We start from the raw sequence: 21,509 nt of genomic DNA, 5'->3' as shown, positions 1-21,509 counted from the left end.
ACAGGTCATTACTCCAGTCTGTTACTTTCTTAAGAATAGTTCTTTTCTGGCTTGTTATAAAGCTTACATTATAAGTGTTCCAGCCATTGGAAACAAAACAGCTCATAGCTGAGTGATGTAATAACAGTAATATAATGTAGCAGTCATTTTGCTTCCAGAACTTTAATTAGGGCCAAATAACTGCTCTTCTATGATTACCTGTGTAGGGCTTTTGTCTTACTCTGCCCATTACTACAAATGTCTTAATCGAAGCACATACAATAGCGCACTTGTTAACTTTGTCCTCCTGCATAATGCACTGGTGAAAAGTAGTGCTTGCTACTTATTTGAAGATCTTACAATACATGTGATAGGTTTCATGGCGTTATTTGTGGAATAAATACTTAGTTCAAGTTGATACACAGTGAGGTTTTCCTTGACCTAACATTATCCATGCCACTCCACCGACCAAAAGTCAGCTCTTGGTTGTCCCTCTTTAAGTCAGAGGAGCCATAGAATTCAGGACACTTTGAGATGTTACTTTGTACAATCGTTTGTTTTATGTTTCTAAAGCTATCTTGTTCTGTGTTAAAGCAACTAATCGTCTAGGTGAAAGTTTTAAATAAACTTATTTCTTTACATTTGGTTTCTGTGTGTTTTTTTTTTTCATTTTAAATTATGCATTGTTGAATATAACTGTTTTCTTCTTCCCTCTTACTCATTAATCCAACCCTTGGCTCCCTTAAGTTGAACATTTTCCAGTACTCTTACAAGTTTAAACACTGCATTTATTTAAAAAAAGAATTAATTCTTATTGCTTAGACCTTTTATTATTAGCTAAATGAAGAGGCTCATACAGGTAGGGTGCTTGTCGAAGCGGAGTATTTTACTTCATCTCGCAGTGCTAATCCTGTGAAGTTGTCCCGTCTAGCTGCGTATTCCCCAACATTGGCCAGCCCTGGTACCACACAGCAGCTAAGAGCACTGCGGTATATGCTCATGTCATGAGCATCATACCACTCATCGGTCTTTTCATCATAGCACTCAACATTAAAGGTGGTGGTAAAGCCATTAAAGCCCCCCACCACAAACAAGAGATCGTCTACCACCTCGATGCCAAAATTGCTACGAGGATTAAACATAGTGGGGATCGTGCGCCAAGTATTAGCCACTGGGCTGTAGGCTTCTGCACTCCTAAGTCGGTTAGCTCCGTCAAAGCCGCCTACCTGTGGACAGCAAAGGAAACATGGTGACTTAACCACGTCTTCCATGCACAGAGGTGGCCTGCTGGGGGGTAGGGGACATGCCTCGCAAATCCAGGGGGAAGAAGCTTTTCAAATGCTCACCCAACCTATTTGCTAATAGGAAATCTAGGGGCGTTTTTGTGGCGGTGCAAGGTCAACTCACTGCGTATACGTGTTCTCCATAAGCAATTACACCTATTCCACTCCTCCTGCTTCTCATGGGTGCTATAACTGTCCACTGGTTACTTTCCGTGTTGTACACTTCTGCTGTAAACAGGCATTCATTTCCATTAAACCCACCACATATGTAGACCTGTGTGAGGAAGATCTCAAGGTGATTAAAGTTGCTACCTCTGGGGAATAGGAACTAACTATATATGGGGGGGGGGGGTGCTTTTGGTGCTGGTGTGTGTGTGTACGCTTTGATTTTTGGCTGTGACTAGCTTAGTGTTCAAGGGTCATTCCTAGTGGTGATCCATAGTGCATGCGGTGCCTGGGATGGAACCCAGCCTTCCTGCATGCAGAATACACAATCCTTTGTTTCATTTGGCTTTGGACCACACCCCTTGGTATACTCAGGAGCTACTCCTGACTGCACTCTGCCACTTCTGGTAGTTCACTAAGTCATCTGAGGAAAGAGTTAATACTGCAAAGCAAGTACTGCCACTTTTATTTTCCACCTACCCTCTTCCCTCCCTCCCCCCCCAAAAAAAATACCCCAGAATATTCTTTCTGGGCTTGTCTGTGTCCACCTCTTGGCCCTACCCAGCCCACCCCGAGGGTCTTACCTTCCCATAGAGTGTTGTGGCGCTGGCATCACTCCTCTGTTCATGCATGGGGGCAATGAGTGTCCATTGGTTGGTCTCTGGCTCATAACGTTCAGCAGTGTTGAGACGCACGTAGCCATCAAATCCTCCCATGGCATAAATGAAATTGCTGAGGACTGTCACGCTGACATAGCAACGTCTGGAGTGCATCGGGGCCACCTGGTGCCATGTTTTCTTGACTGGGTCAAAACGCTTAACACTATTGAAATAGTCTACACTATCGAACCCCCCAATGATATAAACATAACCTTTCAAATAGGCCGCCCCGTGGTAGGCACGGGGACTCTCTTCCTCACACGTGACATTCACCCATCTGTCTGCCCGAGCATCATAGGCTTCAATGGCATTGGTGGGGCTCCCACCACTCCAGCCACCAATTGCAAATAAGATGGCATAGGGCAGGCGGGGCCTGGTGAGTGGGTTGGTGAAGTCAGAATTAGAGGGTCCATTCATGTTGAGGTCGTACATGGCCTTCAGGGCATTGATGATGACTGGCTTGCATTCCTCGCTGTCTTTGACATAATCATTCATCTTAACATTGTTCATGAAGTACTCAGCGTGCATTAGGGCCAGGCGAACCTAAGACAGAAATACAGAACGTCATTCAGATGAAGTGAGGGTCCCCAGAAAGCCCTTATCCCTGAACCCTGAATTTTCAGTTGGCTTTTGGCAGTAGGGTTATATTTCTTCCTTAAATAGATAGATAGATAGATAGATAGATAGATAGATAGATAGATAGATAGGCCAGGTAGGGGACTGGAGGCAGTAAAGGAGGTAAGGCACTTGCCTTACATGCTTGAACCCCGGTGCAATTTCTGGCACCACATACAGTCCCCAAGCACGACCAGGAGTGGTCCCTGAGTGGTCCCTGGCCATAACAAAATTATGGCCAGGAAGATAGTACAAGGGTGTGGGTGCATGCCTTGCATGTGCCTGACTCCAATTCGATCCTTAACACCACAGGGTCCCCTGAACATCACTGGATATAGCTTGGAGGGCCTTGAGCATTGATGGGGGGTGACCCTAGTGGTCATAGGCACTGCAGGGGCTGAGTAGCGCTGCATCCTTGGACTCTAGCTGGCCTGATTATTAGTAGATGTATTCCCGGGGTTACACCCCCCCACACACACACATATTAACAATACTATTTATGACTTTTGCAAACCCAGAGATCGACAGGGCCTCTCATATGTGAGTGCTCTATTGCAGAGCCACATCCCCAGCAAAGACATCGATTTGCAGGGACCAGCCATAGTACAGTGTTTAGGGCGCTTGCCTCGTACTTGTTGCACCTGGATTTAATCTCCGGCAACATAGGGTCCCGAGCCCAACCAGTGGTGATCCCTGAAATGCAGAGCCAAAAGAAAGCCCTGAGCAACAGATGTGGCCTAAAACCATAAAAAAAACAAAAAATCAATTTGGGGAGAGGGGGTGGGGTTTGAGCTATACCTAGCAGTGCCCAGGCTACTCCTGGTTCTGCTCAGTTCTTGGTGCTATTTGTGGGCTGGGACTATGCAGTTTTAGGTATCAAAGTCTGGCCTCCTGCATAAACTGCATACCCTTTGAGCTGTCTCCCTGGCCCTTACAACTCTGTTTAAATAGTTATGTTTAGGAGAAGAGGGGCTGGAGCAATAGCACAACGGGTAGGGCATTTGCCAGGGTTCGATTCCCAGCATCCCATATGGTCCCCCAAGCACTGCCAGGAGTAATTCCTGAGTGCATAAGCCAGGAGTAGCCCCTGTGCATCACCGGGTGTGACCCAAAAAGCAAAAAAAAGGGGCTGGAGCAATAGCACAGCAGGTAGGGCGTTTGCCTTGCACGCGTCCGACCCGGGTTCGATTCCCAACATCCCATATGGTCCCCCAAGCACTGCCAGGAATAATTCCTGAGTGCAGAGCCAGGAGTAACCCCTGAGCATTGCTGGGTGTGACCCAAAAAGAAAAAAAAAACAAGGAGGGCACCTCAGATGGTCATAGAACTAGCTTGTTCTTTGGTCACTTGACAGTAATATTAGACCAGGGAAAAGTATTAGTGTTTGTTCATTGAATATCCATGTCCCTAAATGCAAAACAACAGATTGGCACCAAGTACCTACAGTTATGTACAATGTACAGTGTTTGGTTTGTTGGCTAATTTCTACCTTGAGTTTTGGGAAATGCACAAGGTACAAAGGGTGAAAGGAAGAATAGGCCTTGCCTTTGCCTATCCACACTCACGACCACGGAGAATTCTGGTCGAAGAATAGCACTGTAGCACTGTCCTCCCGTTGTTCATCGATTTGCTCGAGCAGACCCAGTAACGTCTCCATTGTGAGACTTGCTGTTACTGTGTTTGGCATATCGAATACGTCACTGGGAGCTTGCCAGGCTTTGCCGTGAGGGCGAGATACTCTCGGTAGCTTGCCAGGCTCTCCGAGAGGGGCAGAGGAATTGAACCTGGCTCGGCCGGGCCGGCTGCTTGCAAGACAAACACCCTACCCCTGTGCTATCGCTCATCAAAGGGAAAGAAAGTTCCAGAGACTAGTAGAAGATGCGTTCTAGGTGCGTGGAAATGAATCCACCTGGAATCGGTCAGACCTCAGGACAATCCCTTGGGGACAAAGGAAACCAAAGTGATCTGTGAAGCCTCCACAAATGAATAACTAAACTTGACCTTGGGAAGCAAAACTGAAATATGCTGCTTCCTATTTTGGGGGTCATGAGAAATCCACTTTAAAATGGCCTCAAACACAGCATCTTCTTGTTTGACGTTGAGTTCATCTTTCTCAATGATATCCTTAAGTTCGGTGACTGAGAGCTCTAAAAACTCCGCGGAGACTTTCACCATCTCTTCGAAGTTGTGCAGTATGAACATGTACGCCTTCTGCCTCAGCTCGGGGCAGTAGTAGTAGTCTGTGAACTTGCAGATACCAATACAGTTATCCAAACACAGCTCCGACTTAAGGAACTCGCAGCAGCCCCTGACAATGCCCATGATGTTAAATTGGTCTGCAGCAGCGAGCAGCTTCTCCACATTGTCCGGTGTGATGGGGACGGTCCGGGTGTATGCATATTCAATTATTAGCTTCATCATGTCGGGGGAAATGCCAGGAATGTTGTAGACCTTCTTTTCAGTGTTGTTCCAGCCACTTGTAAATAAGGCTCTGGAAAAGAAAGAAACTTGCGGTCACCCAAAAGTTTCCCAGCAGCACTCTGCTGTTTTTTTCTTTTGATTTTGGGCCACACCCAGCAATGCTCAGGGGTTACTCTGTGCTCAGGAATCAGTCATGGCAGTATTTGGGGCACCATATGGGGTGCCGGGAATTGAACACTGGTTGGTTACATGCAAAGCAAGTGTCTTACCCACTGTACTATAGTTCTGGCCCCCTCTGCTATTTCTTAGAATATGGACTTTGGGGGCTGGAAAGATAGTATCGTAGATAGGGTGTCTGCTTTGCACGTGGCCAAGCTGGTTCGATCCCCAGCACCCCAAATGGTCCCCCTGAGTCCCGCTAGGCATGATGAATACAGACATTTCTACAAAAAGCGCAGAGAGACCCCCGATGGAAATAAATGGCAGGTGGGGTTGGGGGTGGGTATGTGGAGGCTGCTGCAGGCGTGGGCAAATTTCTTCCCAAGAATTTTCATATTGCTTGGGGCTGAGCGATACTGCAGCGGGTAGGGCATTTGTCTTGCACGCCGCCGACCCAGGTTCGATTCCCAGCATCCCATAGGGTCCCCCGAGCACCGCCAGGAGTAATTCCTGAGTGCAACGCCAGGAGTAACCCCTGTGCATTGCCAGGTGTGATCCAAAAAGCAAAAAAAAAAGAAATAAAAGAATTTTTATATTGCTCACTTGTACATTTTCCTCCTAAAAACTTGGACTTCTCTTAATTTCATAGAGCAAGAAATCAGAATGAAGATCTGGGTGGGGGCCAGCAGGGGGTGCAACCCAGGTCTCTTCTGGCCAAACTTGGGCCCACAAAGGCCAGCTTGCTCAGAAAATTCTAAGTGAGGGGCTGTAGAGATAGCACAGCGGGTAAAGCATTTGCCTTGCACGCGGCCGACCCGGGTTTGATTCCCAGCATCCCATATGGTCCCCTGAGCACCGCCAGGATTAACTCCTGAGTGCAGAGCCAGGAGTAACTCCTGTGCATCGCCAGGTGTGACCCAAAAAACAAAAACAAAAAAAATTCTAAGTGAGCAATTCCCTTCTGAAACAGTGTAGCTGACTAAGAGCAGGTACCCAGCTTGGTCCCTGGCACTGTATCCTGGATGTGGTCCTCACAACAACACTGAAAAACAAAAAATACATATACAATAGTATGGTCCAATGCATATCCAGAATCTGGTAACTTCTCACCACTCATTGTTAGGGTCTTGGTTTAAGTGACCACTGTCTTCTCTGGCCTCTGGCTTTGATTACTGAAAGTTACCTGCTAATTAATCTCATGCATCTGTCTTTTTTTGAGGGGGGGGGGGAAGAGGCATGGTTTGGGCCACACTTGGCAGGGCTTATTCTTGGCTCTGTGCTCACTTCAGGGTCACTATTCATGTTGCTCAGAGACCCTTTACAGTCCAGGAATTGAATCTAAGTCAGCCTTGTGCAAGACAAGCACCGAGACCCCTGTATTATTACTCTGGCCGCTGATCATCCTTTGTAAAACTGCCGCCGTTATTCCCTGTCCCCCTTCTTTGCTTTTTCCCTCTCACATTTAATGATATGATGGCATATCATTTCTTCCATGCCTAATTCTCATACTCAGTACACTTCCTGAGGACACGACCGTAACCAGAATAATTCCTGACACAAGATAAGCATTCAAGAATAAATAACTCGGCTGGAGCAATAGCACAGCAGGTAGGGCATTTGCCTTGCACGCAGCCGACCCGGTTTCAATTCCCAGCACCCCGGTTTCAATTACCCCTGAGCACCTCCAGGGGTAATTCCTGAGTGCAGAGCCAGGAGTAACCCCTGAGCATCTCTGGGTGTGACCCAAAAAGCAAATAAATAAATAAATTACGGGGGGCTTGAGAGAGTAAGCGGGGTGCTTGCCTTGCATGGGGCTGACCCATGTTTGATCCCTGACACCCCATAGGGTTCCTCCAGCATTGTTAGGCGTGATCCCTGGGCACAGAGCCAGGAATAAGCCCTGAGCACTGCTGGGTGTGGCCCCAAAACAAACAATAAATAACTAGAGGCTGGAGAGAGATTATAGCGGGTAAGGAGCTTGCATTGCACATGGTCAACCCAGGTTCCACTTCTCGCATTCCATAAGGTCCCCTGAACCCACCAGGAGTGACCTGAGCCCAGAGCCAGGAGTAAACCCTGAGCACAGTCTGGTGTGACCCCAAAACCAATCAATCAGTGACTGCCGGGGGCCTGGCCTGGTTTGGTGGCAAGGCAGCTGCCTTGCCAGTGATTCTGACCCTCAATCCCGCTCCACAGGTGCCAATCACCAGGCCTGGCAGCAGGCAGAGTGCAATACCCCAAAAGCACCATAACCAGAGTCCCCACAAGCACGTGTGAAAGCACCACAACCAAAGGTGTGCAACCCCGATCATCACATCAGACAGGGACGGGGAATAGAATATGGGGGCTGGGTGTACACCACAGTGTGGGAGGCCACTCCTGACGATGCCTGGGGGAGTGTGTAAAGCTGACAAACCTAAGGCTCCCACAGACAAAGCAATCACTCCAACTCTTGGGAGCCACCTCCCAGCCCAGGGGAATCAATTGGAAAATAATATAGAAGCAATAAACTATGAAACCACAACAGTTACTGGGCCCTACTATGCAGCAAGGAACTTGGCTAAGGTGCTAAAGAAGGCAGGAGGACCTCTTATACATTGCTTCCTTTTTCTCAAAGTTTTGTAGGAATGTGAGCTCAGATTAAATTCTGTAAGCAGGGGGCTGGAGCAATAGCACAGGGGCTGGAACGATAGCACAGGGGGTAGGACTTGCACGTGGCTGACCAGGGTTCGATTCCCAGCATCCCATATGGTCCCCCAAGCACCACCAGGAGTAATTCTTGAGTGCAGAGCCAGGAGTAACCCCTCAGCATTGCTGGGTGTGGCCCAAAAAGAAAAAAAATTCTGTAAGCAAGGACCTGCATAGCTATAACCTCTCAACCTCCCCTTTTATTTGTGTGCTGTCCCTGAGCTGAGAATATATTTTTTAGCATGCTTTAGTGGTTAGGAAAAAAGAAACCTCAAAACAATCTGGTGACACCTACAAATGTTAATGCATTCTAGTGTCACTGTGCACCCATGTCCCTGGAACCCAGTCATGGACCTGTGTGGTTGTATTCATTCAATGGAGGGGAGGGCTTGTGACAGGGTCTGAAGGGAATAAAAATTTGTGGAGACGATCTTTTTAGGGGCTCTATTCTAAATCTAGATGAATGAGCATTTTTAGCACCAGGTGGAACACATCATATTTCCACGGGTATTGATGATGACCTAAACATTTTCAGCTCAGGAACAAGCTATGTTCAACAGTCTTCTTGGGTTACATGGTTTAGGCCCCAGCTCCCTTTTTCTTCTTCTAAATATTTCCGGGTCTTTTTTCCTCCACTGCCCATTCACAGGCCCTCTTTCCCATCTATGTGCATCACCCTGTTTGAGGGGAGAAGGGCATTGGTGTGGCGAAAGTGGCACGGTTATAAGTCTAAGAAGGAAATCCAGGATGGAGATCCAACCTTCCCAAAAGTGGCTTAAGGAAGCATCCAAGAGAGAAGCACCTGTTTCAACCAATTGTTGGTGGAGATTTCGAAGAGGCTCTGGCCCCTAGGGGTGCCTTTTAGAGAGCAAATAAGCCAGGCCCCAGGGTCCCTGGGCCGGGAAACTCAAAACTCCCCACATGTCTCCAAGCGAGCCCAATGTCCCCACGGGCTTCCTTCAGCAACCCTGGTATACCTAAAGTAGGAACTGCAGCTACAGAGGATGTTCTTGTGGGCATTGAACTCAAAGCCATTGACCTTGATGACCACGTCGCAGAGCTTGCCCTCTAGCCTAAGCTCGTTGAAGATCTCACAGGTCATCGCGCTCATCTTCCTCTCCATGTGAGGCTGGTGGAAACGGGTGGAGGCCGCCGTGCTCTCCATCTCCATGGCACCCCGGGACCAGCGGAGAGAGGCTGCTCTCCTAGGGTGTCTGGGAGGGTTGTGGGGGGCCCCTATAGCCAGCTGTCGCTCCTTTTCCCTACTACATCTTTCATATAGGGCCCATCCGGCAGCCCAAGTTCCAGAATCCTGGGCCCGCAGTGAGATCACCCCAGATTGTGCTCTCAGGTTCTGGAACTCTCCTGTCCCTCTCTCCATCCCACTGTCCCTCACCACCACTCAGGCTGAGGAACACCCCACACCTCCTTCCTGGGGCCGCACCAGGATACCCCCACCCCACCCCACCCCACCCAACTCCACATAAGAGCTATCATTCATTTCGCTCCCTGTTGCCCAGCTCCAGCCTCGACACCCCCCATCCCCACCCTTACTTCTCTGCTACCTTCTTCCCCACCTGGACTCTGGAAGAGCAAGTCAGAGGAGGAGGAAGGGACAGGAAAGGAGGAGTCACTGCATCTCATCCTGGCCCAGTTCTCCCGGGTCCTCCCGCTCCCTGGAGGTGCTGCTGGTCACGTTCTTGGGGATGGAGCCTGCGGGAGGCAGCAACCTTCATGCGGTGGTGCACACGCTTCGTGGCTACACATCCCCTCCCGGCGGCCTCCTGCGGGGAGGTGGGGGTTCCAGGCCCCAACTCTGTCCCGGGACTTTTGTTCTAGAAAGAATCCCCCCACAAGTCGCCCCAGCCGGGACCCTCACCCTTGTCCCAGCTCTGCACCCGACCCTGATCCGTGAGGGCCTGGGCACGCCGCCCGCCCTCCCCGGGCCCGGGGCTCCGGGCGACGCCTGCGCAGTGCGGCCGCGGGGCGGTCGCTGTCGGGGCGCCGCCGAGCCGGGCCCCAGCGCCATGGCGGAGGAGGTGAGCGGGAAGCGCGCGGGGCGCGGGGCGCGGGGCGCGGGGCGCGGGGCGGGGCGGCGGGGCTCACGGCGCTCTCGGGGTTCGGCACAGGTGAGCTGCCTGATGAAGGCCACGGTGCTGATGCGGCGGCCCGGGCGGGTGCAGGAGATCGTGGGCGCCCTCCGCCGCGGCGGCGCGGGCAGCTTGCAGGTACCGGGGGACGCGCGCGCGCGCGGGGGGAGGGCGCACGGCGGCCGCAGTGGGGACAGATTCCCTGAACTGGAAGCCGCCCGGGAGAAGCTTCTCTGCACGCCACGCTGCTTCCTCCCGCTCGGGAGACCTCCCCCACCCCCGCCCCAAACCCCCATCCTGCATGCCCAGTCCCGGCGCTGTAACCTCTCCCACGCTCGCTGCAGATGTGGAGATGGGGTGCAACGGGCGGGGGTCCTCAGGAAGCCCCGGGGCATGGAAATGGGTGCTATTGAAAGAAGCCAAGGGGTCCTGATCCCGCTCTCCACCCCCACCCCCCCTCCCCCGCCAGGTTCGCGCAAGTAGGTTTAGTGCCTCCTTCCCACTTACCCACCCCAGAGCTGGTGCCCACTCACGCCCGGACGCTGAGCTCAGGGCCACAGCCGAGCAACCTCTCACTTCCCGGCCTTGTGTCTCTTGCATTTTAGGTCATTTCTGATTTTGACATGACCCTGAGCAGGTTTGCCTACAACGGGAAAAGGTGCCCTTCTTCCCACAGTGAGTCTCACTTCCCCTGTTGGGCTTGGGGAGGGGACAGCTGCAATGGGCAAGGCAAAAAGGGTTTTGTGGCATTTTTCTGGGTTTTTATTTTTTATTTATTTATTTATTTATTTTCTGCAGATATTCTGGATAGCAGCAAGATCATCAGTGAGGAGTGCCGGAAAGAGGTGGGGATTCCCCTTCTGGGCTCAGGAAAAGGTTGATACCTGCGAGGTGGGGATTCCCCTTCTGGGCTCAGAAAAGGTTGATATATGTGACTTCACATGGATTAGGTCCAAAGATTACAGGATACTTTTCTTTTGTTTTTGTTTTTGGGCCACACCTGGCTGTACTCAGGGATTACTCCTGGCAGGACTCAGTGGCCTGTATGGTGTGCCAAGATCAGACCTGGATCAGTGGCGTGCAAGGCAAGCGCCCTGCCTGCTATACTATCTCATCAGCCCCTCATGGTATACTTTAGAATTGATTCCTGCAAACTGGCAGTTGAAGAACACTGCTTTAGAAAATGAATATATTTCTCCCACTCCCTTTAGATTTTTTGGTACCACGATTGGTAGTACTCAGGGGACCATGTGGTTCCAGAGACTGAACCTAAAAATGTACTCAACCCTCTGTGAACTATCTCTCTGGCCTCTCCCACACCTTTCACACCTTTTTTTTTTTTTTTTTTTTTTTTTTTGAGGACAGCAGTCTGGGCTACACTGACAGTGCTCCAGGAGCTACTCTTGGCAGTGCTCAGGGGACCATATGTGGTGCTGGGAATTGAACTAGATGATTGACCATATGCAAGGCAAGCAGTTTAAAACTCATACTGTCTCTCTAGGCCACTCTTTTTTTTTTTTTTTTTTTGCTTTATTGTGTTTTTGTGTCTGTGTACATGTAGGATGTAGGAAGTGAAAAGTGAAGGGTTTTTTTTTTTTTTTTTTTTTTTTTTTTTGCTTTTTGGATCACACCGAGCAATAATCAGGGGTTTCTCTCTCCTGGCTCTGCACTCAGGAATTACTTCTGGCAGTGCTTGGGGGACCATATGGGATGTTGGGGATTGAACCCAGGTTGGCCGCGTGCAAGGCAAACACCCTACCCACTGTACTATCCGGCCCCGTGAAGTTGGTTTTTTATTTATTTATTTATTTAATTTTGTTTTGCTTTTTGGACCATACCTGACAGCGCACAGGGCTCACTCTTGGCTCTGTGCTCAGGGCTACTCCTGGCACAGCTCAGAGGACCATATTGGATGCCAGGAATCGAACCTGGGTTGACCACATGCAAGATGAGCACCCTTTCTGCTCTACTGCTCCAGTCCCAGGAATCCTATTTAACCCAGCACTCTTGCACTGAACTACATTCCCAGCCCTAGACAATTACTTTGGTTTTTAGGCTATACCTGGTGGTACTCAGTGCTCCAGGACTATTCCCTACAGTGCTCAGGGGAGCATGCAGTGTTGAGGATTGAAGTAGGGGCACCCTTATGCAAGACATGCACTCTAGCCTTTTAAGCTATTTCCCTGTCTCTAGAAGATTAACTAAAAAAAAAAAAGTTTTGCTCAGGCAAGTGTTTGCTAGAATACAGACATTATCCTGCCCACTATGGAGTCTTCAAAAGACTTCAGTGTTTGGTATTTAATTTTCTGCAACTCTGAGCAGTGGATAAAACTATTATTGTGTCCATTTAACAGATGAGAAAACCAAGGCTTAGGTTGAGCTGCTTACTCAGGGTTCTAGTGCAGGAGACAGCATTGGTTTCCCATTGAGCTGATTGTGTCCCAAGCCATTTGCATTGCCTCATGCTCTTCCCTTGCTGGTGTCATTTTATGGCTAAGGCAGCAAGTCTCAGGGTGACTTGCGTAGGAGCATCAATATCCCATCATTCCTGTTTCTCTGCTATGTGCACAGATAACGTCAAGTGATTCTTGTAGCTTTGAGCTTTCACTTTGCTATCTGTATGCCTCCTTCCTATCTGTGTTCTCTTTACCAGATGGAGCTCTCTCAGCCATTTCTCTGCACATTGTTGAGCTCTTGTGTGTGTATGGGGTACTCAGAGATCAAACCCAGGGCCTCACATTTGCAATTCCTGTGCTCTGCTGCTGAGCTACATCACTGGCCAGTTGAGCTCTCGCTGCTGAGTAAACTAGATTCTCTCACCTTATGCTCTGATTCAGAATCTGTGAGTTGTATGCAGTGACTCACATGTATGTCTCTCCCCTGGGATCATTGAGTGGCCAATGTGTCAACAGCATCTATTCCTATCACTTCCAAGCGTGTCTCTAGAGATACCACTCTCTGCTGAAGTCTCAGGCAGTCTTTTCTTTTTGCATCCTGGACCTTGTGCACTTCCAGAATTCTAGTCCACACATAAGACAGTATGCTTCCCGATCTACTCTAGGAGAAACAGCTAGGGGAAAAAAATGTGATTCTTGGTGTTAAGGGGTTCCTGCAATACATGAAACAATACATAAAACAGAGTTTAAATATGAAGTCTTTCTTTTCTTTGTAAAAAAATTCTGTTCTTGGAACCAGAAAGATAGCTTTAAGGGCTGGAGCACATGCCTTGCTTGCATAAGAACACTCCTTTGAACCCTGGAATCGCGTCCCCTACCCTACCCTGAGAACCTCTGGGTGTAGCCCTTGAAACCCCCAGGCAGCAGTAGTTGTGACCCTTGTGTGCCCCCCACCTCACTCCAGTTCCATTGGGCCCAGGTAGCTCCAGATGCAAGCACTGAATCCTCTGACTTGAATAGCTGGGTTGATTCTCCCCTATCATAGAAAGTCACCCCCAGACCTCTTGAGCGCTATTTACAAGGAGCCTGAGAAAGAATTCCATTCTTCTGCAAGTTCTGTCACACTTCTTAAAATGTTCTTGTTCAGTGGGGGCCATCGAAGTAGCACAGTGGTCAGCATTTGCCTTGCACATGGCCAACCCTGATTTGAATCCCCGGTACTACCAGAGCTCACTCCTGCGCACAGAACCAGGAATAGCCTCTGAACACCAATGGATGTGCCCAACCCCTCAAAATGTTCTCACTCAAAAAGATATATGTTGGGGGGCTGGAGAGATAGTACAGGGGTAAAGGCACTTGCCTTGCACACGGCTGACCTCAGTTCAATCCCCAGCAACATGTATGGTCCCCTGAGCATTGCCAGGAGGGATCCCTGAGCATAGAGCCAGGACTAAGACCCGAGCACCGCCAGGTGTGGCCCCCAAACAAAAGATCCATCTTGGGCCAGGAAGATACAACTTAGAGGGTATGTGGTTTTATTTTCTCTGCTTTTTTTTTTTTTTTTGAGTCACGCCTGGCGATGCACAAGGGTTACTCCTGGCTTATGCATTCAGGAATTACTCCTGGCGGTGCTCAGGGGACCATATGAGATGCTGGGAATTGAACCCGTGTCAGCTGCATGCAAGGCAAATGCCCTACCTGCTGTGCTATTGCTCCAGCCCCAAGGGATGTGGTTTTGTGTGTTCTGGAACATGTAATAGAGACCTGGGTTCCATCCCGTGGTTCCCCAAGCACCACAGGAACAGGTGACCAGGTGGATCTCTGTGCTGTAGTTTTTACCTATGGTACCTTTTCCTCACACTAAACTATGGGGCTTGTTAGGGAAAACGGGAATTAAATGACTTTTCTCTCTGTTTGGATGTTGCAGCTCCAAGAGCTCCTTCACCACTATTACCCCATTGAGATTGACCCACACCGGACTGCCAAAGAGAAGTTACCTCACATGGTGGAGTGGTGAGTGTTGGGCTGGGACTGTGGGCTGATTCAGAGGGGGAAGTGGGGGAGGGAAAGAGAGAGAGAGAGAGAATGTGTGTGTGTATGTGTGCGCGCGCGCGCGCGTGTGCTTTGGTCTTTAGGTCACACCAGAGGTGATCAGGTTTTGATTTGGTGCTCAGGTGTAACCTCTGTCCTGCTGAAGGACCATGGGGACCCCAGACCCTGAGCCATCTCTCTGACCCTACCTCAGAACAGGTGTTTTTTTCTGGAGCTTTGGTGAGAAGCTTGGCCCCCACCCCTGGATGTCCTTAGTCCAGCATTTCGGACAAGCTGTCTGGGTCACCTGTGGCTGCTCTAAGAATGTGGCCCATGGAGAAAGCTGGGACAGGCCAGAGCCTTTTGCTTTGGGAAGTAAGTGCTTTGGAGAGATAATTTTCCCATAGAAATAAGTATCACTGAACAGCGTCCCAGAGTTCCAGAGAGGGAGTCTGGGCCACACTCAGCGATGCTCAGGGGTTACTCCTGGCTCTGCACTCAGGACTTACTCCTGGCAATACTAAAGGACCATATGGGGTGCAGGGTATCGAACCCTGATTGTCCGCATGCAAGGCAAGTGCCTTACCCACTGTACTATTGCTCCAGTCCTCACCTCACCTCTTATTTCTTTTTTTTTTGGGGGGGTCACACCCGGTGATGCACAGGGGTTACTCCTGGCTTTGCACTCAGAAATTACTCCTGGTGGTGCTCAGAGAACCATATGGGATGCTGGGAATCGAACCCATGTCAACCGCATGCAAAGCAAACACCCTACCCACTATACTATCGCTCCAGGACCTTGCCTCTTACTTCTATGTGGTTCTTTCACTTCTTCCTTTCAAGGATAGCCAGACCCTGCAGGGCCTGAGCAGTGAGTCGCTGGATAGAACACTTTATGTGGGGTTTTTACTTATTTTATTACTTTATTTATTTTCTGATTTGTCGGAAGCACACTGACAAATGTGCTGACACTGGTACTTAGAAGACCGTGCAGTACCAGGGATCAAATTCTTGCCTCTCACAGCTGCTCAGCCCTTGGTGCTCTCTCTCTGACCCTCCTGACATTTTTTTGTTTGTTTGTGGACTCAGGGATCACTATGAAGGGGTTCAGGGGACCCTATATGATGCCTGAGGTTGAACTGAGGTCGATCGTGTGCAGGGCGCACGATCTTCACCCCTGAGCTCTCTTTCCGGCCCCTAGGTGGGGAGTTTTTTCTGTGCCTTGAATTTGGGGTCAGGTGGTCTGTCTGTCTGCAGGTGGACCAAAGCACACAATCTCCTCTGTCAGCAGAAGATCCAGAAATCTCAGATCACTCAGGTGGTCCGTGAGTCCAACGCCATGCTGAGGTAAGTGCTCACTCTGGCCCTTTTGGTCTGATGACTAGAGGTGGGTTCAGCCATAGAGGCAGGGAAAAGCCTACTGTCCCCTGTCCCCTCCCCTCTTCCCATCCTCCCCACCACCACTGCCTTCCCCACCAGGATTTTCTGTGGCTCCATGCAGAGAAGTCGCTTTGGAGTGTTTGGTACCAGAAGCCACAGGCGGGCGAGGCGCGGCTCCCTCCCCCTCACCACGTGTTGCTTCTATCACTGGTCTGCGCCATCCCTCTGCTTGCTGCATGGCCATCCTTGTCTTTGAGAGAGGGAGAGGCGGAGTGGGGAGGTGAGAGGCAGGAGCTGTTGTTAGGTCAGAAGCTCCGCAGGCCCTGCTGTGGCACCCAGGTCCTTAGAGAGCTCAGGGTCAGCGTTGTGTAGGAGCCGCCGCTAGGGTCAGGGCTGGGGCTGGGCCCGGCCTGTGCCTGTGATGGGGGGTGGGGGGGAGGGTTTCTTCCCCCTCCCCCAGCAGCAGCTTGTGTTTCACCTGGGCAAGACTCTTGGGGTTCTTTGTCCAAATTGGAATCCTTCGGCTGCCGCCCAGGCAGTATTCTCAGCTGGAACATTCCACATGAACTAAGGAAGTGACATGTATGTCACTTTGTGAGTCCTCAGTGGGGAGAGTCTATGAGGACAGAGGGTGAAGGTGCATATCCTTGAGGGCCAGGGTGGATGGGGCGCTGCTCAGAGTGTCGCCTGGTAGCAAAAATCCTATCCCGATTTGTGCCCGGGAGCATGAGAGCTCAGAGCACAAGGTGTGTCCCAGGTGGCCCACACAGCCAAGTGTGAAAGCGCTGACCCTGGAAGCATCACACTCCCCCATAACCAGGAACCCACAGGAATTCAGGCCCTCTTACAGGGTGGCGTGACCTATATAGCATTGACTGAATTATTCCTGCAAGGCAAAACATGAATTAATATACACACACATGTTATCATGCAAAATAAGGCAGAAATGGAAGACATAGGAGCTCAGGTCTGTTGAATTCGAGGAAAGGTGAAGTTTCTCAGTGATGATAGGAAGGTAAAGTAATGTGGGGGCATCTGAGGGGCAGTTGAAGCAGCTCAGTGGTGCCATTCCTGGACCACATGGACGGACAGACACACACACACAGAGAAAGACCTGAGGGAAGTTGGTGTGGTTATTCATTACAGGATGTGGGTGCCTGCAAAGGATACCCGAGGGAACGCTTTGTAACCACTCTGTATTTTATATCTCACCTTAAAAATGTTTCAAGTATTGGGCCAGGGGCATAGTCTGTGGTAGAGAACTTGCCTTGTGCCTGTAAGGCCCTGGGTTTGATTCCCTAGCACCTCAAAACAATAAAGAATGGGGCTGGAGCGATAATACAGTGGGTAGGGTGTTTGTCTTGCACACGGCTGACCCAGGTTCGATTCCCAGCATCCCATATGGTTCTCAAGCACCGCCAGGAATGATTCCTGAGTGCAGAGCCAGGAGTCAGCCCTGAGCATCGCCAGGTGTGATCCAAAAAGCCAAAAAAAAAAAAAAAAAGAATATTTGGGGCAAGAGTGATAGGACAGTAGGTGCCATGCTTATCTTGCATGTAGCTGACCTGGGTTCAATCCCTCATGCCATGAGCCCTACCTGGAGTGATCCTTGAGTGTAGAGGCAGGAAGTAAGCCCTGAACACTGCTGGGTGTGGCCAAAATCAAAAAGCAAAAAGCTAAAAGACTTAAAAACGTGCAACACAAGTAGGCAGTGAAGAAGAGCAGCAGTGCAGTGCCCTTCTGAGTCCACCTGCCTTTCAGGGAGGGATACGGGACGTTCTTCAACACCCTCCACCAAAACAACATCCCTCTGTTCATCTTCTCCGCGGGCATTGGCGACATCCTGGAAGAAATCATCCGTCAGATGAAAGTGTTCCACTCCAACATCCACATCGTGTCCAACTACATGGATTTTGATGATGACGTGAGGCATCTTGGGACTGGGAAAGGGGGCTGGGGCGGGGGGGCGGGTGGAAGTGTTCTGCCTTGAGTGGTCTCCAGACACGAGCCTGCAGGGCTGGTTTCTTCTTTTTTTATTTTGGCAGGGGGTGAGGGGGTGGGGGCACACTTGATGATGCTCAGGACTTATACCTAGCTCTGCAAGACAAGCGCCCTACCCGCTGTCCTATTGCTCCAGCCCTGACTGGTTTCTTATTGATTCCAAAGATAGTTAACTTAGAAAAACCTATTGCCTGACCTCAGCTCTCTGCCTGGGGTCAGAGGTCAGCTTGGCCCTATCGCCATCCAGGTCACTGTCCTGGGCCATCCAGGTACACCAGGGCTTGCTCCTGTCACTCTCGAGCCCCGACTCGACCCTTAAAACTAGTGGCCCAAATTTTGTTTTGTTTTGTTTGGGGACCCCACCTGACAGTGCTCAGGGCTTACTCCTGGCTCTGCATACAGAAGTCACTCCTGACGGGCTTGGGGGACCATATGGGGTACTGGGGATAGTACCCGGATCAGCTGCTTGCAAGGCAAATACCCACCTACTGTCTTTCTGGCCCCACAGAGGCCAGAATTTTTACCTCTTTGACCTGTTATGACACCATGGCCTTAACCCGAGAGCCAATGTGTGGATTTGCCTGGCTCTGGGTATGGCCTTCCTGCTTTAGCAGAGTAGCTGATCAGCAGTATTTCATACTCCTGAAGTTAAAGCCCCTGCTTACAGACTTTTTCTGTAAAAGGCCTGGCAGTAAGGGGTTGGAGTAATAGTATAGCAGGTAGAAACTTGTCTTGCACACAGTCAGCCCTGGTTTGATCCTTGGTACCATGTTTGGTTCCCTGAGCCCACCAGAAATAAGCCCGAGCACGGCCAGGTGTGGTACAAATGCTTTCTCCCAACCAAAATAAATAAATAGATAAATAAAAGGACAGATGGTAAATACTGAAATACTGTAGAGTTGTATTGTGAATCCTGGTGGACTGTGTTTGATCATATACATATGATCTCTGTTGCAACTACTTAACCCCACTATACAAAAATTAGTGGCCATTTGGGGCCTGAGTGATAGTATAGCAGGTTGGGCTCTTGCCTTGCATGCAGCCAACCCGGGTTTGATCCCTGGTATCCTGTATGGTCCCCTGAATACTGCCAGGAGTGATTCCTGGGTGCAGAGCCAGGAGTAATCCCTGAGCAATCCTGTGACCCAAAATGCCAAAAAAAAAAAAAAAAAAAAAAAAGTGGCCACAGCCAAGTAAACAAATGGGCATGGCTGTGTTTCAGTAAAAACAGACTGAGATAGTACAGGGGTTGCATGCAGCTGACACTAGCACTGACAACGCATAGTCCCCAAACACCTCAAGATGTGGCCTCAACCCCTACCCCGCAAAAATCAAAGCTTTGGGGCTGGAGCAATAGTATACTGGTGAGGTATTTGCCTTGCACACAGCCAACCCAGGTTCAATACCCAGCATCCTATATGGTCCCCCCAAGCACAGTCAGGTGTAATTCCTGAGTGCAGAGCCAGGAGTAACTCCTGAGCATTGCTGGGTGGGCCCCCCAAACCAAAAACAAACAAAAAACGACCAAGTCTGGGCTAGAGAGAGCACAGAGGGCTGAGCACATGCTTTGCATGCAGAAGGCCTAGTTCAGTCTCTGGCGCCACATGGTCCCTGGTACTTGGAGTCCCCAAGTTTCCTTCCACCAGGGCCTCTGGTGCTCACCAGGGAGCGATCGTCTAGCACAGAGCCAAGAGTAGCCCCAGAACACCCCCATTGGTGGCTCCCCAAAAAACCAAAACAGCATCAACAACAAAAAAATGGAGGCAGATCTGGGTCATCGGGGCCCTGGTTTAGAACCCAGTGAGGGTTGGCATCACTTACGGCTTTCAGGATTCCCATCCCTGCCAGGTACGGCAGGATTTGGCCTGACTGGATCCCTGCAGCCCTCCCCATCTCTGGGTATTTTAGGGTTTCCTCCGCGGATTCAAGGGCCAGCTCATCCACACGTATAATAAGAACAGCTCTGTGTGTGAGAACTCCGGATACTTCCAGCAGCTGCAGGGCAGGACCAATATCCTCCTGCTGGGGGATTCCATGGGCGACCTGACCATGGCTGACGGCGTGCCCGGCGTGCAGAACATCCTCAGAGTTGGCTTCCTGAATGACAAGGTAGGTGGGCATTGGGCCCTCCGCCCTGCCGGCTGGCCTCTCCTTCCGCCCCTGTTAGCACATGCTGACCGGACCCCTGTGTGCTGACCCCTGTGTTGGGCGTTAGCGGTACAGAGGAGACACCAGGGTAATCTTTATTCTCGTTGGAATAAACAAAAGGGAAACCCAGGGTCCCTGCTGTGTGCTCAGCACGTGGCCTGACCCTGGAGTTCAGAGACTGGCCAGGGCCCGATAGAGTCGGGCCACTTCCTGCATGCCTAGCAGGCCCCAGGCACACCCACCAAATAACCCTCATCACAGCCCTCCAAGTTGGTGACTGTCACACCCATTTTACAGATGATGAAATAGCCGGTAGAAGGTGGGCCTGGGTGAGAGCAGAGCAGGGAGGGCGCTGGCCTTGATTGCAGCAGACCCAAGTTGCATTCACGCCCCGCAGGTGGTCCTCTGAGTACCTCCTGCTGTGGCCAGAACAAACAAACAAACAAACACAAAAAAAGATTTAGTCACTTTCCCAGGGCAGCAGGACTGAGTCTAAAGCCTCCCAGACAGAGGAGCAGGCCCCGTGAGGGTGACTGCAGGGCACAGTGGAACAGGGGACCTGTCAGGGGCGTTGGCATATGCATTTCTGATCTAGAGAAGTGCAAGAACAGCCCAGGGAGGACAGGTGAAGGACTATGGTTGCAGAAGGGGCACTGCATGGGAAACGCTCGAGGGCCCCCATCCTCTGCTGCCAGGTGCTCTCATCCCTGCTGAGCTTCGGCTCAGAAAGTGCAGTTTGGCGGGGTGAGCAGTAGCAGCTGGACTCGATGTGGAGCTGGGGGTACTCTGTGGCTCTGAGGACTGCCCAGGCCACCGTAGACAAGCTTTGACCTCTGGGACACGTTCAGTTTCTCCAATTTTTCTTGAGGTACACTGGGTTTTGCTTGCATGCTAACAATGTTCTGACACCCCAGTCACCACCAGAGTTTCAGCCGCCCTCCGCCAGTGTCTCCTGACCATCCACCACTCGCCCCTGTTTGGTTTTTTATCTTCCATGACAGTCACGCCAGGCCTCTTTGTGGCAGCTGCTCACACAGAGGGCCATTCGCTGTGACCGTGAACTCCTGGGCAGCGGCACCGGGCGGGAGGTGGGGGAAGGAATGAGGACAGGTGGGGACTGGCTTCTCCTTCGGCAGGTGGCGGAGCGGCGGGAGCGCTACCTGGATGCCTTTGACATCGTGCTGGAGCAGGACGAGACGCTGGACGTGGTCAATGGACTGCTGCAGCACATCCTGGGCCAGGGGGGAACGGATGGAGGCGTAGACCCCTGAGTTCCGACTGGCTGGGCCTGCAGTTGGGTCGTGGACAGCGGGGATGACCCCCCTCCCCCAGCTCCCAGGAGGCTTCCTGCCCGCAGTTGGGTGTGACTTTCCTCTGTTTAGAGAGCTAAGTCTTGGGCACCTGAGCAACGAGGGACCTCTTCCCTCCTGCCCCCCCAGTGGCGGCCTCTGTGTATGTCTCTGGTGGCTGGAGGGAACCTGCGGGGGTGACCAC

The 21,509-nt window shown here is 50.8% G+C and overlaps 2 protein-coding genes across 2 annotated transcripts; one reads left to right on the top strand and one right to left on the bottom strand.

The window, feature by feature from the left end:
* Positions 1-692: 692 nt before the first annotated feature.
* Positions 693-9,689, bottom strand: KLHL10 (kelch like family member 10). Its single transcript, XM_056128207.1, has 5 exons — positions 9,547-9,689; positions 4,703-5,192; positions 2,012-2,629; positions 1,387-1,536; positions 693-1,205 (listed from the first exon to the last, which is right to left on the bottom strand). The coding sequence occupies exons 2-5, from the start codon at positions 5,120-5,122 to the stop codon at positions 831-833; spliced, it is 1,563 nt and encodes a 520-aa protein (XP_055984182.1). The 5' UTR covers positions 5,123-5,192; positions 9,547-9,689; the 3' UTR covers positions 693-830.
* Positions 9,690-9,915: 226 nt separating this feature from the next.
* NT5C3B (5'-nucleotidase, cytosolic IIIB) lies at positions 9,916-21,349 on the top strand. Its single transcript, XM_056128216.1, has 9 exons — positions 9,916-10,008; positions 10,099-10,197; positions 10,665-10,734; positions 10,858-10,904; positions 14,383-14,468; positions 15,744-15,833; positions 17,628-17,790; positions 19,776-19,976; positions 21,152-21,349. The coding sequence occupies exons 1-9, from the start codon at positions 9,997-9,999 to the stop codon at positions 21,284-21,286; spliced, it is 903 nt and encodes a 300-aa protein (XP_055984191.1). The 5' UTR covers positions 9,916-9,996; the 3' UTR covers positions 21,287-21,349.
* The last annotated feature ends 160 nt before the right edge of the window (positions 21,350-21,509 follow it).

This window comes from Sorex fumeus, unplaced genomic scaffold, assembly GCF_029834395.1.
Source record: "Sorex fumeus unplaced genomic scaffold, SorFum_2.1 ptg000063l, whole genome shotgun sequence".
Lineage (NCBI taxonomy): Eukaryota > Metazoa > Chordata > Mammalia > Eulipotyphla > Soricidae > Sorex > Sorex fumeus.
The sequence above is the reverse complement of the archived record's forward strand: the minus strand, read 5'-3'. Positions and strand labels throughout refer to the sequence as shown.

What these genes read in the sequence shown, in the direction of transcription:
- KLHL10 (XM_056128207.1), bottom strand. Translation starts at nt 5,122, where the DNA reads ATGATGAAGCTAATAATTGAATATGCATACACCCGGACCGTCCCCATC. An exon ending in TTTCAGTTTTGCTTCCCAAG is followed by an intron (nt 2,630 to 4,702) that starts GTCAAGTTTAGT and finishes TTTCTGTCTTAG; the next exon opens with GTTCGCCTGGCCCTAATGCA. An exon ending in ATGGAGAACACGTATACGCA is followed by an intron (nt 1,206 to 1,386) that starts GTGAGTTGACCT and finishes TGCTGTCCACAG; the next exon opens with GTAGGCGGCTTTGACGGAGC.
- NT5C3B (XM_056128216.1), top strand. An exon ending in TTACCTCACATGGTGGAGTG is followed by an intron (nt 14,469 to 15,743) that starts GTGAGTGTTGGG and finishes GTCTGTCTGCAG; the next exon opens with GTGGACCAAAGCACACAATC. An exon ending in ACATGGATTTTGATGATGAC is followed by an intron (nt 17,791 to 19,775) that starts GTGAGGCATCTT and finishes TGGGTATTTTAG; the next exon opens with GGTTTCCTCCGCGGATTCAA.